Raw genomic sequence first — 15838 nt, forward strand, 5'->3', positions numbered from 1 at the left:
ATTAATAAAAGTTTCGGTATTTTGATACAAAATTATTCAAATGGTTGTTTTGATTTCCGGAAATCCGCGAATTTTTCGTTTTACATTGAACCCGTTAGCTTATTCTATACCGATTTTTTTATGATAATTTAATGATGTCTCGCCTCTTTTGAAAATATTTTAAAGCGTTGCCTTTAAAACGAAACAGAGGTCAACGACAAGACGTAAAAAAAGATTTTATATCGATTTTTAAAATAGAAATGGGCTTAAGATATTTTACGAATATGGGAAAAATACTCAATGTATATGACAACATATACTGAAAAGAATCACTCTCAGTTTCAATGAAACTATACAAACAAAAATTATGCAATAACGGCGCATTTAACATATATTTCTTACATGTATACATGAACTTGATCTCCAAACTGCGTGTAAACCAAGAAACAAGTTTCAGCTTCTCTTTATTTTATGCGCTACTCGTTTAGATGTAAACTCTCAAAATTGAAACAGCTTCATAAGTATGTATGTTGCTTTGTATATAAAAATCAAATGACTAAGTACACATTTCGCAATAGTAGTCACTCAAACAAGCAAAAAATTATTATTTTTGTTTTTTCGGTCAGTCTTATTTGAGCAACTGAGAGTCTCAGTCGATTAAACGTATTTAATTGCGTATTTTCTGATCATTGTTTATAATTTTGTATTGAAGTTATCAGTATAGTTATTTGACCCATTTAATTGTCTGAATCGTTTTCATAATTTTTAATAATAAAAACGAAAATAATTCAAATGTAATCATGGCGAATCAAGACTTTTTTCAAAGTTTTTTTCATCCTCAATGGAACGCAGTATTAGATACAATTGGTAAGTAATGAAATCTTGGCATTGAATTCGACTTTTAGTAACTAAACCTTTGTTTTGTCATTTGAAGGTGATAATCCCTTCATGTTATGGACCTTTGGTATTACGTTATTATCATCGGGCGTTTATTGGATAGGCGCTATTTTCTACCTGATACTCGATCTGATCGACAAACCTAAATGGATACAGAATTACAAAGTGCAGCCAGGAGTGAATGAACCTGTAGAAATCGGCGCCGTTGTTAAGGTAACCTTGAACTTCATCTCACGTGTTTGATGCGGCGTGATACGAAAATTTACATATTTTTGTTTTGCTTTTATGTGAATTTTTATTGTCTTCCATTAGACTGCTAAAGTTGTGCTTCGAAACCAATTTGTGGGATTGGTACTTGCTTTCATGGCATATCCGCAAGTTGTGCGTCGCGGTGCTGCGGATACGATTCGAGACGTACCGACATTTAATAAATTTTGTTTGGACATTATTGTGTCATTAATTCTGAATGACATATTTTTCTACTATTCGCATCGCCTTTTCCATCATGGTTGGTTGTACAAAAAGTATCACAAGGAACATCATGGTAAGAAAGTCATTTATTTTGCTCAAAGTAGAAACCCGAACAAGATGAAATTAATAAATCTCTTTGCCTCTCGATTTATTATGTTATCACAGAATGGACAACGCCAATAGCGTTAGCGGGCATTTATTGCACACCCACGGAACATATCTTCTGTAATATTGTCTCGAATACCATTGGATTAGTTGTCATGCGAAGTAATTTGTTTACGGCGTGTCTCTGGCTGACGCATGCCATGCTAAGGACTCTCGCAAATCATTCCGGATACAAATTTCCCTTTTACTACGATCCACGAAGTCATGATTATCATCACCTAAAGTAAGTTTTTTTTTTTGGATTCAGTTTGATCGATTGATGGATGACTTTTCTATTTCTTCTTTTTTTGTTTTTGTGATTAGATTTAATAGATATTACGGCGTTTTGGGCATAATGGATTGGATACACAAAACTGATGTCGAGGATAGTGTGAAACAAAAATGGAAATTGTAACTGTAACCATAAGACTGTACAAAATATACCTTATTGGATTGTAATTAATAGGTTAAGCGTAAGATACGTGCTAATTTAGTTAATTAAATGAATGAATATCGAATTCAACAGTGAAGTTTGATAAAAGATTTTCTCTTAAAGAGTGCCATTAACTTCAAAATTTTCGTCCTTAAAAAAGTTTTTGTTTAAAAAGTTAAAATTATTTAAATTTCAGCGATTTTGACAACATGCAAACTTTCACCGTTGCTAAAAGTACAAACAATAATTATTCATTTTTTTTTACCTGAACAACTTTTTACCCATTATTTATTACCATTTTTATATTTTATTCAATCAAATTAACGAGTGAACTCTAAATTTTAATTAACATCGCGGGATTAGATGGAAAAAACTTGTCCCGTTGTTAATGTAATTGCCAATTAAAATGCGTCGTACTAAAATATTTGTCAGCATGGTCGAAGGTCATAGAACAAAAAAAAAACGGAGATTATCACTTTTAATTTTGCATTTTTGTATTTGAACTAATTGACAAATTTCAATTTAATTTTCGGTCAAATCCAGATCCGGGCAATCATGCGACACGAACGCTCGTGCTAATTTAATTATAAATATTTTGTTGGCCAATGAAATATCAATCTGCGTTGCGTTGCGGTGTCCTGTGGCGCGATTAAATTGATTTTTGTTGCCATTAAGTGGCTTAGATTTATTTATGAGAGTATCATAAAATTGTATCGTTTCCTCGTCGAAGTCGTCAAGAGCAAAAGGAAATTGAAATAAAATACAAACAATAGTCGCTTGCAAAAAAAAAAAGTATTTCAAGAGTCATTCTTGCGTGAACCGCAGTTTCTCTGGATACAAAAGTTATTATTTAATCCGCAATTTTTTCCAACTTTTTATTGTATATTTTTTTCCATTATTATTATTCACATTTAATGCACTTAACGTTATTGAAAGCTATTGAATCGTTCATTCATTTTAAATTTCTATACCATTTGAATAGGCAAGTCGTATAATATGTCGAGCCGTTGCGATGAACACACGAATGCTCAACCAGTGATTTGATTGCATAGTTACCGGGATTCGTAACGAATTGAAGTGCTTCAGTGTGTAACAATGTGAAGGACAAAAAATTCATTTTTATTTGGTTTGTGACTATGTTCAACATTTTTGATTGAATTCCCAAACACTATAAAGTCATGAAATATTAATTTCAATTGGACTTTCTGATGAAATTTACAAATCAAAACAAAAGAACCACGAAAGTAAAATGTCCAAACCATGCACATAAATGAATTTTCCAGAATTGCAAATGGTATCTATTTGCAAGAGAAATTTGAACAGAAATGTGAGAAACAGAAACCAATAAACCTTTTTGAGAAAGGTTTTGATAAATTTGCGAAATATATGGGATTTTGCCGTTGTTTTAAAAATTTGTTAAAAATGAAAACCAAACTGTATCATAAATTTATTTCGTGTCCCTGAACATTAATTTTACAAAAAGGGTCTTTTGACTAATTGTATTTTGTACTTTTAAATCAAATCTTTCAAAAAGAGAAAAGTGTGAAGTTAAAAAATCAAATGTAAAAAATTTCATTAATTTGAATATGGTTGTCGCATTTTAATATCTCGTAGTTAATTAAACTTGGCAAAAAAAAAATTTCTTCGAAATTCATAACCAACATCAGTTACATCAAAAACTTAATAAAATTACAACACGCTACTTTATTTACTCAAGTGATAAGAATTTACCAAATTTCCTGAGAAACTTTTCTCACAAGCGCAAACACGACATTTGCTCCCTCACTCGTTCAATATTAAATATTCATAACTGTGAAAACTACTTTTTTGTTATTTGACAATCTGTTCTGTTCGTTTATCGTTTGCCGAAACGCAGCGCATATCAGTTTGAGTTTGAGCACACAAAAAGACAAAACAAACAGAAACTTTTGTGTAACTATTAATTTAGTGTTTTCGGTAATGAATATTTACTGACGTAGAGAGTGGTAACACTTTCGTACAGGTAACTTCAAACAATGGCTTTCTAACATCATCCATAAGAGTACATGTTTCAACAATGATAGTTTTTAACGGCGACCATTTTTGCTCATGTTTGAAGCGAGACAATAGTGGTAGATGGTATGTCTGTCTAACAGTTGTCACCAAAATTTTTAGTGTGACGAGCATTTGTGGCTTTTTTCCAAGTTGTGTGGGAGGAGAATTGCTAAAATGAACATTTTTTCGGTTTTAACTAAATTTGCATAATGAACGACGAGCACGAAGACTAAACCTGCATAATGTGCAAGGCAGCAACAGAAGTAAGTAAACAAAAGAGAGCGTATTTTTATGAAAAAAAACGAGAGACGAGAAGAGGTTAAAAGAAAATCTATTTGAATAAAATGCTTACACCTTCTCTTTACGCGCGGCTTGTACGATGAACGCATGGTTCTTGTGCAAACAGACAGGTGATGTTTGTTCGCTTTTTTTGTTCGTACCTGCGTCAAGAACAATGGTTGTTCAAAAAAAAATTACTCAAGAATAAACATAATAAATGTACAGACGAGCGTGTTGTGCTGTAATTTCAGTCAGCCCAGGTGCAGTGAAAAAGTTTTATAATTTCCTTTTTATTATGAAAATTAAATACATTTTTGTTATAAAAGTTAAGCGCACACACACAGATTTCACTTCTCTGTCGTTCGTTCGTTTGTTCTCAAATGAATGAGCCCTATGCGTTGTTGCTCATCCTTGTCGTGTATAAAGACAAACTTTCACAAAAATACCAGAATCATAAACTTCTTCTCTGTGTGTGTGTATCTCATACATAGTCTTCACATTTTATGTAATGGTTAAAAATTTACCTTTATTTAGCAAAAATTAGCAACAATTTTTTCAGTGCTGAACGTACTTTTTTTTTTGCTCTCCGTGAAAAAGGACCGTTTTATGCAAAAATTACAACGCCTATAAAGCACATCGATGAAAAGAGCAGAGATGTCTCAACAGTGTTTTGTGCAAGACGGAAGTCTCGAAACTCCATCACTGCCGTTCTTTGTCGTGAGTAAAACAGGAAATCGACCAACGTTCGTTAAAATGTAAATTGCATAAATTTCCTTCTATATTGAGTTGAACATACGAACACGTTGGACACCAATTTGCATATTAGGAGACACAAAGCGGCGCACGACACGATACAAAACAAGACAAGAAAAGTTAAAAAGTTTAACACAATAGTATATAACCAGCGATTTTTCCGGCTTTTATCTTTCTCTTGCATTTTATTCGTTTTTGTGTAAAAATATGGTAAGTTATCTAATTAAAAAAAAGAAAAAGATTTCTGCTGATCTTGCACGGTAAGTAATGCAAAATGTATCCTCAAATATGCTTTTATTACAAAAACGTGAGTTTTTCTTAATTTTCGTATTTTTTTTTTAATTTTAGCAGGTTTGGCAGAAATTATTTTATTATACGCTTTTTCATTGAAGTTTCAGTGTTGGGTAAACGAAAGAAAATTTCAACTGAAGGGTTAAATTTTGATTTTGAATGATTTTTTTTTTCAAATTGAATGTGATCGTTAACAAAAACCTTGCTTTAAAAATGTTTCATAATATTTAATAAGCTTAATAATAAACTTCAAAATTCAAAGGTATGAAAGAACTTTAAAAAAAAAACATAATTTTTGTCGAATGTCGTATTTGATGGTTTTTAAGCTTGAAAATTGGAAGATATGAAAATCTATATTTAAGGTTTGTGAAACCGGAAACATTTTTTATTCTTGTATCGTCCTAATCAAATGTCATCCGCCATATTGGATTCAAAAGGAAAACACGAGGTTCGTAAAAATATTCACTTTTTTAACATTTTTTAGTTTTTTAAAATGTTTTATATTTTTTTGTTATTAGAATGACAATACGCCAAACAAACATTTATCAAGAAATATGGAGAACAAAGGGTAAAGATGAAGAAACGCATCAAATGAGGGAAATCTATTCAAGACAATCAACAATACAGGGTAAGTTATCAATTTATAGAGAATACATTGTAATTTGGAACATTTTGCGGCAATTTACGTTGTCGTAAAGAGTTCGGAAAATCTTTCCACAGAAAATCATCACGCAGAGGGAGACGGAAAACATCGTCTTCAGCAACGAAGACAACACGATCAACCTGAGCAGACAATGTAGCGTCGAAGTGCAAGAAATGGAGCGGACAGTGAATGAGGCGATGGCATATTCAACCTAATAAATGGAAAAAACATCGACAGGAAAAACGGTAAGTTCTTGAAACTTTTTAGTTTTAAGTTGAATATATTCCACGCACTTTTCATTAGGGTAGTTTTTAAGTTTTTTTTCAGCTAATTTTAAGTTTAGAGCATTTGTCGCTCTAATAGGGATAGATTTTTTTTTTATTAGGGATAGCTTCAATTTTTTTTTTGTAACGGGAATTGTGTTCCTCATTAGTTTGTAAGGGATTCTGCTCATAGAGCGTTAGGTAGTTTTAAGTTTTCGCAGGGAATTGAAAAGTGCACAAAAGTTTAGGTTAGTTAGGTTCTTTCGAAAAAAAAACAAAGAAAGAACTCTTGGGCAGCATTTTGGAATAATTTCCATCATATTGCCTTCTCTTTTAAAAATAAGACAAAACTATAAATTTTTTAATATCTTAAATAAGAGTTTATAACGAATTTTTCAAAATACACGTCAAAAATAGTTCATTCTATCCAAATATCAATTCTATCCGTTTATTTGTTATTGCGTTGTTTTTTTTTCGAAACGAGAATCGAGTTTTGATTATCACACAAATTGTTTTTACAGCTGTGTGCTTTAATATAATGAAATAAAAGAATTTCCCTTTTGAATAAATATCCGATCGTGAATCCTTTACTCATTGAGAAAAGTGAATAAATGCACGCAGTAGAAAAAGACGCAAGAAACTGGAAAATATTATCTCTATCTTTCTAATCAATTGCAATTCCGTTGCAGTTGTCGCCCCTGCGTTTTAGTAGTCAAGTAGCGAAGAAAATCCATTTGATAGAAAATTGAAATTTAATTGTTTCTTCGTAGACACAAGAAACCGTCTTGTTTATGGTCAAAATGTTGATTATGTTTACTCAATTTCATCTTTAGCTGTGCAGGAATTTAATTAATTCTCAAAATACATCTTAATCAAGTCAGGTATTCATTCTGTATTCAATTGTTTTGCTGTGTTTCGTTCGTTCGCTTGCTTTATTGTGTGCGCCATTATAATAATATTGATCAAATTAATTTAAATTTTGTCTCTACCTTCATCACTGTCAACAAATAAAACACAATAATAATTCAACAAGTGTAAAACAAGCAATAATGTAGAAATTTTCGGGAGGCAATTCTCGGTAACGATACGTGATGGGGTGGCATATCGTCGTCGTCAATCGTTCGTAACAAGAGATATCTATAGAGAGTAAATGAAAAAGGGAAGCACAAAATTGCAATTAAGGCACACGCAATTAACTACAAGAAATTTAATATTTGATACTTGATGCATAATATTGCCTCTCGATCGAAACCGCAGCAGTATTTCCACCATTTTGATAAATGTTAGACAATTTATGTGACAAATAATGCGACGACGACAATGTATACGAGTGAGAAAGCAAAATGTGGACAATTTATTTTACAAATTCGAAGGGAAATTCAATCATGATGAGCGCCGCTGTGAACATCGATGAACGACTGACATGCAACATTTGTTGATTTGTCAAGAGTCTTTAGTTAAATGAGTTTGAGCGAACGAACGACTGCGATGAACTTAAAACTTTGATGAGATATCGGTAAAATGATATATATGGGTAATTATATGCCGTTGCCAGCTAAAATTGCGTAAGACGAAATAAAAGGGATAAAGGAACTTAATTAAAATTTTAAATGGAAATGTTACCGCACCAACCATTTCTCTTGTTAATAGTATTGGTTTTTATGGTTATGCCCCCGTATTACATTTCATCGGCGATGCGACATGATGATGGATCAAGAAATGGTACCAAAAGGAGCGGAGTCAATCGTTCGAGTTCATGTCATTAAAATGGGGTGTAGACGTGTTAATTGAAATTTGAACCCTTTTTGTTCGGGATTTGATGACAAATTTTAATGAGGAATCAAACACTTTTTCTTTGTAAGCAGCTAAATCAACAACAACCATCTGGATGTCAGAAAAAAACAAAAGAAACGCGTGATTCGTATCCCTCACAAATATGTGAGTGCTATGTGTAAATTGTGTGTTATTTATAATTACATCAAATTAATAACCATAAAGGTAAAAAAATAGGTAAGGGGACGCATTTGACTTTTCAGCCATTCGCTACTTTTATATATATCATCGAGTAGTTCAATATTTTTTTTTTCAAGTACGTAACTTTGTGCATTGTTTAATAAAAAACTGCATATTTTATGAAATTTTTGTTGTATGATGTTCCGTTACACTTTTTGCTCCATTATTATTTATTTGGAGTGGTAAAACATAACAATTTTTTTGTATTTTATTAATAAAATGATTGTAGCTATTAAAAAATTTATATTTCATACACAATGTTGTAAAAATTGAAAATTATTGTTGTTGAATAGCCCTTTATGTTCATTTTTAATAATATTTTTGTACAAATTACACTTTAGCACGCAGACTTTGTTGGGTTTTTGTTGTTACAGTTTTTTTTCTTTTTTGATACAATTCTGAGGGTTTATTTACTGTCGATTTGGTGCATTTAACAGACAAATACTTTAAAGTAAAGCTGAAGTGCATAAAATTAATCAATATGTCGCGGATAGCATTTTTAGAGTGTTTGTCTCGGAAATGATCAAATAACAACGAAAATTTTAAAAGTCATCTTATCAAGAAATAAATCCACAAAGTACTGACTCCGTAAACAGACAAACAAGACCGACAATTCACAGAAATTTTATTGAAAAGAACCGGAAAATCTACAAAAACCACAAGATTATCGTCATAAGCATCATCATAACAACAACTCTTTACAACACACAAAACGACTAATTTCCAGAAAATGTTCTAACAAAGCACGTAAATCCCTTTGTTGTGTTTCGACTGCCTCATTATGACCTGTTCTGGCATAACGAAGAAGAAGATCAACAAAACTTTTTTCACTTCCTTTTTCATGCTTTGAGCCACAAATGAGATGACTTTACCTTTGCCAGCTTTTGATGTAGGTCTGCATGCCTTTTAGACGACCGACATGCCCTTTTACTCATCAAGCAAAAGTTTGAATCCTTTTTTTTATTATTATTTTGTATGAAATATTTTGTTACAAAAGGACAAACAAACATGTTGTTACATTTCCTATTATTTTTTGTGTGTAACATTCGTTTGTTTGTTTCAAATAACGGTGCGACATGACACAGGTATGATGACAACGACGACTTTTTACGTGCTTGTAATTTGATGATAAAAAATTATTTTTGTTGTCTTTACATTTTCATTTATATTTTTGTTGTTGATGCTGTTGTTTTGTCAGCTCATCCCGTATTCATGCTGTAACATTTTTTCGCTGCTCTCGCACATCCTGTTTGTTTGTCGCATGTCACAACAATGCTTTTGAGCGCGTTTGTTGATGGAAAAAGGCAGAAAAACGGTATGTTGTCATCTTTTGCCTACATCGTGTCGTCGTCATACTTGAAATAAAATTTATAAAATAAAAGGTTCGCTCGCTTTACTGTAATCAAAGCTGTTGCGCATTGTTTGACAGAACGCCTCTTCTTTGTGACGCGACGTGAACACAAAATCTCAGTAAAACCTCGTAATTTCCGCTCTTTGTTTATACGGGTGGTTTCGTCTCTATATGTACGTTTAACAAAATGGAAACCTCTCTAAAATAATCGATGAAAAACTGTAAACAACAAAATTTTTCCCACACAGAAACGAAATTGGAGCATATCCTTTTCAATCAAAATAAGCAGAAAAACAAACAGAAAAGTGTCTCCTTGATAAAAAAAAAAAATAATAATTTAACGACGACAATAAATTTCAAATTCTTTTTTCTTTTTTCCAAGCATGGAACCAAACAAAAATCCATTAAAAGCTTAGCTAAGTCAATTTTATTCAAAATGAAAACCTGTCAATATCAATTTACGCTAAATTAAATAAATACAATCGATATCAATGTCCTTCTGTGTCTCTCTCCCTTTTCTGACGATGGCGTAAAAGACAAGAGCTTCATGCATGAAAATTTATCAAAGCCTCGTTGTTTGTTTCGCAATTTTATTTTCCATTTTCATTGTGATTTAATTTCGTTACACGCAACGCAATGACACAACACATCGAAACGCTATCTGAATAATATTGTTTATTTTGTCACTTCTATTTACTACTTTTTATGCATTCAAAAAGTGTATCTGAGAAATTTGCTTGTTTTTCAACTATTTATTTTTTTTTCATTTACTGTGAAGAATTGTTTTTCGCAACATGCATTTTTTCATAATAAAATTGTGATGAATCAACGTTTTTGAGTTTTTTATGAAGAAATTGTAAAAATTTGAAAATATAAATTTAATATCTCAAAGACAAAATTTCAAATAGCAAATATTTCAAGATTTTTCCCTCTGCTTATGAGTAACGTTACCATATTTGCAATAACATTACATGGTCATTGAATAAAATCTTCTGAATACAGCCAATTAGTACTTCACTCATGTTTTCATTTTATAAAAATTTAAAATATGAAGGATTATTTATTTCCTCCTTCTCAGAAACGAATCAAATGTAGCGTAATAAATATAAAATCCCTCTTTTTCATCATCATCATCATTCAAGTACATGCCAATTTGAACATATTTGAATTTGAATTGCCATCACATGTGAATAGAAAAAACATAATTTAATCATGCTTCGAGTAAATTGTATCATATTTTCAGTTCATTCACTTTTGCATTTGAAAAATTTCTCGTTCCTGATTAATTAGCTCTATTTTTATGCCACGCGGAACTATTTTCTCCGCATGGATTTGAATAATGTTCAAAAAAAGTGAACAACGAAAGCGCAACTGTTGTTAAATTGTTGCGTAATAGCATTAATTAATGTTGCACAAACAGGAAATAACTTCTACACGAACTTTTTTTTTGTGTTTCTCTTTTTTATATGCTAAAAGGATATGAGATATTTAATTAATGGACCATTCACTCCCTAATTGAGGGTTGTGTAGGAACAATAATAAATTTATGCGCTCCATATGATGCGATGGTTCCGCCTCACTTCATTCGTTGTTGTTGTTTTAAAATGTTACACTCGCCAGATGAACCTTCTTGCGTTAGCTGGCGGAAAAAAGGGGTTTCAAATTTTATTAATAATAATAACGTTACAACATTATAAATAATATTACAGAGAGCGAAATTTTCGTTAGAATCCTTTTAAAAACATCACATACACACACACACACCCACAGGAAAATGGCTTGTAATTTAAAATTCAATCCCTTCCAATTAAATGTTTTTCGATGTTTAACTTTTTTTTATCAGTTCACAAAGTCCTGTGTGTGTGTGTTTGTTTGTAAACACAACATTTTTTATATGGATAATTAATACGGACAGGTTCAAAAGTCTGATAAAATTACCATATCATCGTTTATTTTTATTATCATCAAAGTAAATAAACGCATAATTTTCCATTTTGTTAACGTTTTGACTCGACTCCCCTCATGAACACGAGAGCAAAAATTTTAAATGAAAACTGCAAGTATTCCAAAAATCATAAAATGAAACATTTTTGAAATGCGCAATTTAATGGTGATACTTTTTGTTTCTGAGAGTTTTCTTTACAATCTTTAATGACAATGCAATGTTTTATTGTTATTATTTCCTTCAAAAATGGTTAGATGGCAATGAAAATAAAATGTTAAATAATTTACGACATAATTCGGTTCAAATCGTTAAAACTGAAATATTTCATCAGTACATATATTGTTCTCATCTTAAGTTTTGACGTTACATTTGTGACTTTTTAAGAGAAAACAGTTAAAGGACGTTGAGCATTAAATTTAAAATTGATACTTATTCTCAAAAAATTTTCAGACTTACCTTTGATTAGTTGCTTCATTTGTGTTCGGTGATCTATTTGGATACGTGCTTCCATTCAACCCAACGAAAAATTCTGCAAAGAAAAAATAAAATGAAATTGAATATATTCTTAAAGAAAAACTCGATTGTATCGAAATCGACAAACGTCAATTTTGATTTTTTTTAAGTTTTTTTGTGTTCCCTTGTCTTGCTAGTTTTTACCGTCTAGTCATTGTCTAGCCTTTGTTGTACATAAACTTCCTGCTAACAAGTATTCACTGTCAATTATAATTTAAATAAATTAAACGCGCACCCTTTTTATTCTCTTTTTCCATCGCTTTTCATTCCTTGCAGTGTTTTTTTGCGGGAAAACAAGCGAAAACACAGACACACCGGAATAAACAGTCTCATTTCCTTGAAGTATTAAAAATTTTCGCTTAATTTAGTTTCCTCCAATATTTCACGGCAACACGATGCGTACGATATCTATAAATGTTGGGAAAATCGATTTGTTGAACGTTTTATATTTATATATATTTTATATACAAAATGATATAAAATATAATACAAACCTCAAATGATGCACATTAAAATTTGATCAAATCAGAATTATTATTGTCGGAAATTAAATGTGTAAGTAAGCTAACACATATATATGGTACTATATCTATGTGTCGGTTGTTTAGCGGAGTCACGCAATATGTTTCGTCCTTATTTATTATAAATAGGAAAATTTGTTCAAATATTAGTGCGGCAACGGTGATAAAATATTTGTAAAACACGTTTCATTGTTCGCAACCCTTTTCAAATTTTATATTTAGTATTTCATGAAAGGACCCAATTTACTCGGAAATCAAAGAACTGGACGACGTTCATTGTCTTGTCACACAAGAACCATGTTTCAACAATAAATTTTCTATCATCATAAAGTTTAAATTAAAATAGAAAAATGATAAAAATAAAAATATGCGGTAAAGTGAGGGAGAAAACGACCACAAAAACCTCAATGTTTCTACTCATAATAATAGACCTCTACTAACAATTTTTATGCATAATGAAGTACAAGCCATAAAAATATTATGTAGAGTCGTATATCCGTGCCATTGTTGGAGTTCATGGTTAAAATATCGCGCGCACTCCCGTCTATTTTTATCGACATAAAAATAAAACGAATCACTTCCATTGATTTTTAGTAGAGCACTTAGGAATTAAGTATAAGATGAACGTAAAAACGGAAGAAACGAAACTCTTGTGTGTCGCATTATAATCTAAAAAGGCTTATAACACTATTGAGACACGACGTGACACATTTTCGATTGGCATTACGAGAGAAATATTTTCGGTGAAATATTCAGGATGCACTTACGAAGAATGTCATTTTGGTCGTCTGATTATTGCCTTCAAAATAAAGAAAATTTTCCACAATTTTTTGTTTAGTTTTGCAACTTCCCCATACTTTGAAAAGGACTCAACTGAACAGATTGATCCAATAATTTAATTTCAATAAATATGAATAAATGGCATTTTAAGCCCCGCAGGCAAGAATATTCGATTTGATCTTTTTTTCCTGCGTGGGTATACTTTATTCTTTTGTATCTCGGGTTGTATATCAGTTTATCTGACGATGATGATAGTCGATGTTTGTGTGAAAACTCTTAACAAGAGAGTAGAGAAGTTATTTCGGAAGCCACATTTATATCGATTTATATCCAAATTTATAACGAAACATTAAATGGAATAATAAACAGATTGTGGTAAATTTTCTCTTTGTTTGCTATCATAGGATTCAGAATTTTTCGAGGGGAAGAGTTGCAAATAAGTTAGCGAGAAATGCTTTGATTGGTTTGTAAAGTTTTATTTTTTAAAAATGTCTATAAATAATAATTTCCTGTAACTTTTTTTGTGGTTATGTGCTCAATTTGCAGTATTGGTTGATGGAAAAATTTCTATTTATTTATTATTAGATAAAGATTTTAAATAAGTGTCTACAAAAGCAAATTGAATGTTTAAAATTTATATTCGACATATAGATTTTTTTTTTGATACGTTCAAAATTAATTTTCTTGTTGTTTTCAAATCTCAACCAAATAAAAAAAAAATAAAAAACGCAGACAGACACTTACGAAGCTCATTTTTTGTTAAAACACGCTTGAAAATCTTCACGATTGATATAATGTTTTTTTTACCAATAAGCTACTTTGTTGCGCTTCTTTTATTTAAGGATTTGCTCAATCGGATATGAAACATTTTGATTTCCGCTTCGCTACGGATGGAGTAAATTATAAAACAAACTTTTATTGGCTGTTTTTCGTCTTGCAAAAAATATATTCATCATTTTCTATGGAGCTCGAGTTTTAACTTTATGGCAACTCAATTTCAATGAAACAAATTTCGCCGAAACATGAAATTAAGTACAGTTTAATAATTAATATGAAAACTGATGATAATGTAATGATGATGATGGATGCAAGTTATTTATTAAAATATTGTGTTTCACATGCTAATTTATTATTTAGACATTCTGTTAACATATTTTTTGTGTGTCATTACAGCCGAACATAGTTGCAATGCCATGGTAATTGAAGTACCAAATAATAATAATTATAACGAAAATTACATTAATTAACCAAAGGTGCGATTTGCACTGCGCAACATCGAAGCAACAATTATTATGATTATTGACAAAAGCACCGCACTCGCCAATTTTTAGTATAAACTCTGTGTGGTATACCAATGCAAGTTCATTTTAAAATTTTCATCTGTTTACCGCACTGATTGAAATGTAAACCGTTTGCCACAAAATATGTACCTCATAGGCAATAATTACTTTATGTACAAAATTCAGTGATTTAGCATTTCGTACAGGAAAATTGTACATAGAGTACTATTGAGAAAGGAAACATACAAATAAAGCCTTTTTTGCATTGCAGTATACAAAACACATACACACATAATAATAAATGAATCAATTTAGATGTGTATCTAAAATTTATTTCATGTCAAAATATTGTATCATAATCATTATTATTGCCATTTGCATATCGACGGTACAGCGAGCATTGTAGAAGTATTGCGCGCTGCCGTTATTTATTTTAATATCACGATGATATTTCATTAGGTAGCGTATACGCTCGATCGTTAATGTGCGGGCTTTTTGTAAATTTTACAGTTGTCAAAAATTTTTTGTGGCAAATTATAAATGATTGGAGAATTTGTCACAAAAGCGCCTGTAGTTAATTACAGTTTAGCTGAATGCATTAAAAGAGTTTTTAAAAAACAACCAGGTTTCTCCATTAAGTCATGTTACACCTATAAAGTAAATATTTTGCTTTTGTGTAATTGCAATAAGGGGAATTAAGTTACATCTAAATTTAGTCTTTGTTTGAAGAAGTCTAATTGGAATATAAACTAACAACGTCTATAAATATTTGTGGTCATTATGTTGTTTCTAACAATATCTCAATGAACCTTTAGATACAGGAGGGTGCTTTTCGATACATTTTCCCTAAATTTTGAATTTTTTTATGAAAAAAATTGCTCGTAGTAACTTTCATAGGAAGGCGTATGACGAGGAGATAATTTTTTTTCCAAATTTTGAAAAAACATTTTTTTTTTATTTTTTCTGAAGATTTTAAATTATTTGGGAAATTGCATCTCTTCTTACTCATTAAATTTAAGCGAGAAAAATATAAAAGAAAAATCATTTCTGAAGAAAATCACTATTTGAAAACTGCCCGCATGAACGCCATAATTACACTGAAAACGTAAAACCTATCTCTAAATAACGAGCACACACACAAAGGATACGATTACAGAAATACAGATTATTATATTCATTTACTTTATTATTATTATTAAAAGGAGTGGTACACCTGACACAGACAGACCTTTCTTCACAGACACATGT

General features: G+C 31.0%; 2 protein-coding genes across 7 annotated transcripts in view; one reads left to right on the forward strand and one right to left on the reverse strand.

Annotated features, from left to right (window-relative positions):
• LOC134835629 (teneurin-a) overlaps window positions 1-15838 on the reverse strand; it is a 196473-nt gene that overhangs the window by 92768 nt on the left and 87867 nt on the right. For all 6 annotated transcript variants that reach the window (XM_063850541.1, XM_063850542.1, XM_063850540.1 and 3 more), the window contains one exon: window positions 11953-12025. In XM_063850541.1, the coding sequence (XP_063706611.1) occupies window positions 11953-12025 (73 nt within the window). The remainder of the gene's footprint in view (window positions 1-11952; window positions 12026-15838) is intronic.
• LOC134835634 (fatty acid hydroxylase domain-containing protein 2-like) lies at window positions 626-2034 on the forward strand. Its single transcript, XM_063850548.1, has 5 exons — window positions 626-846; window positions 914-1089; window positions 1189-1420; window positions 1513-1735; window positions 1816-2034. Exons 1-5 carry the CDS (start codon window positions 780-782, stop codon window positions 1904-1906), a joined length of 789 nt encoding a protein of 262 aa, XP_063706618.1. The 5' UTR covers window positions 626-779; the 3' UTR covers window positions 1907-2034.

Source organism: Culicoides brevitarsis, chromosome 3, assembly GCF_036172545.1.
Source record: "Culicoides brevitarsis isolate CSIRO-B50_1 chromosome 3, AGI_CSIRO_Cbre_v1, whole genome shotgun sequence".
NCBI classification, from domain to species: domain Eukaryota; kingdom Metazoa; phylum Arthropoda; class Insecta; order Diptera; family Ceratopogonidae; genus Culicoides; species Culicoides brevitarsis.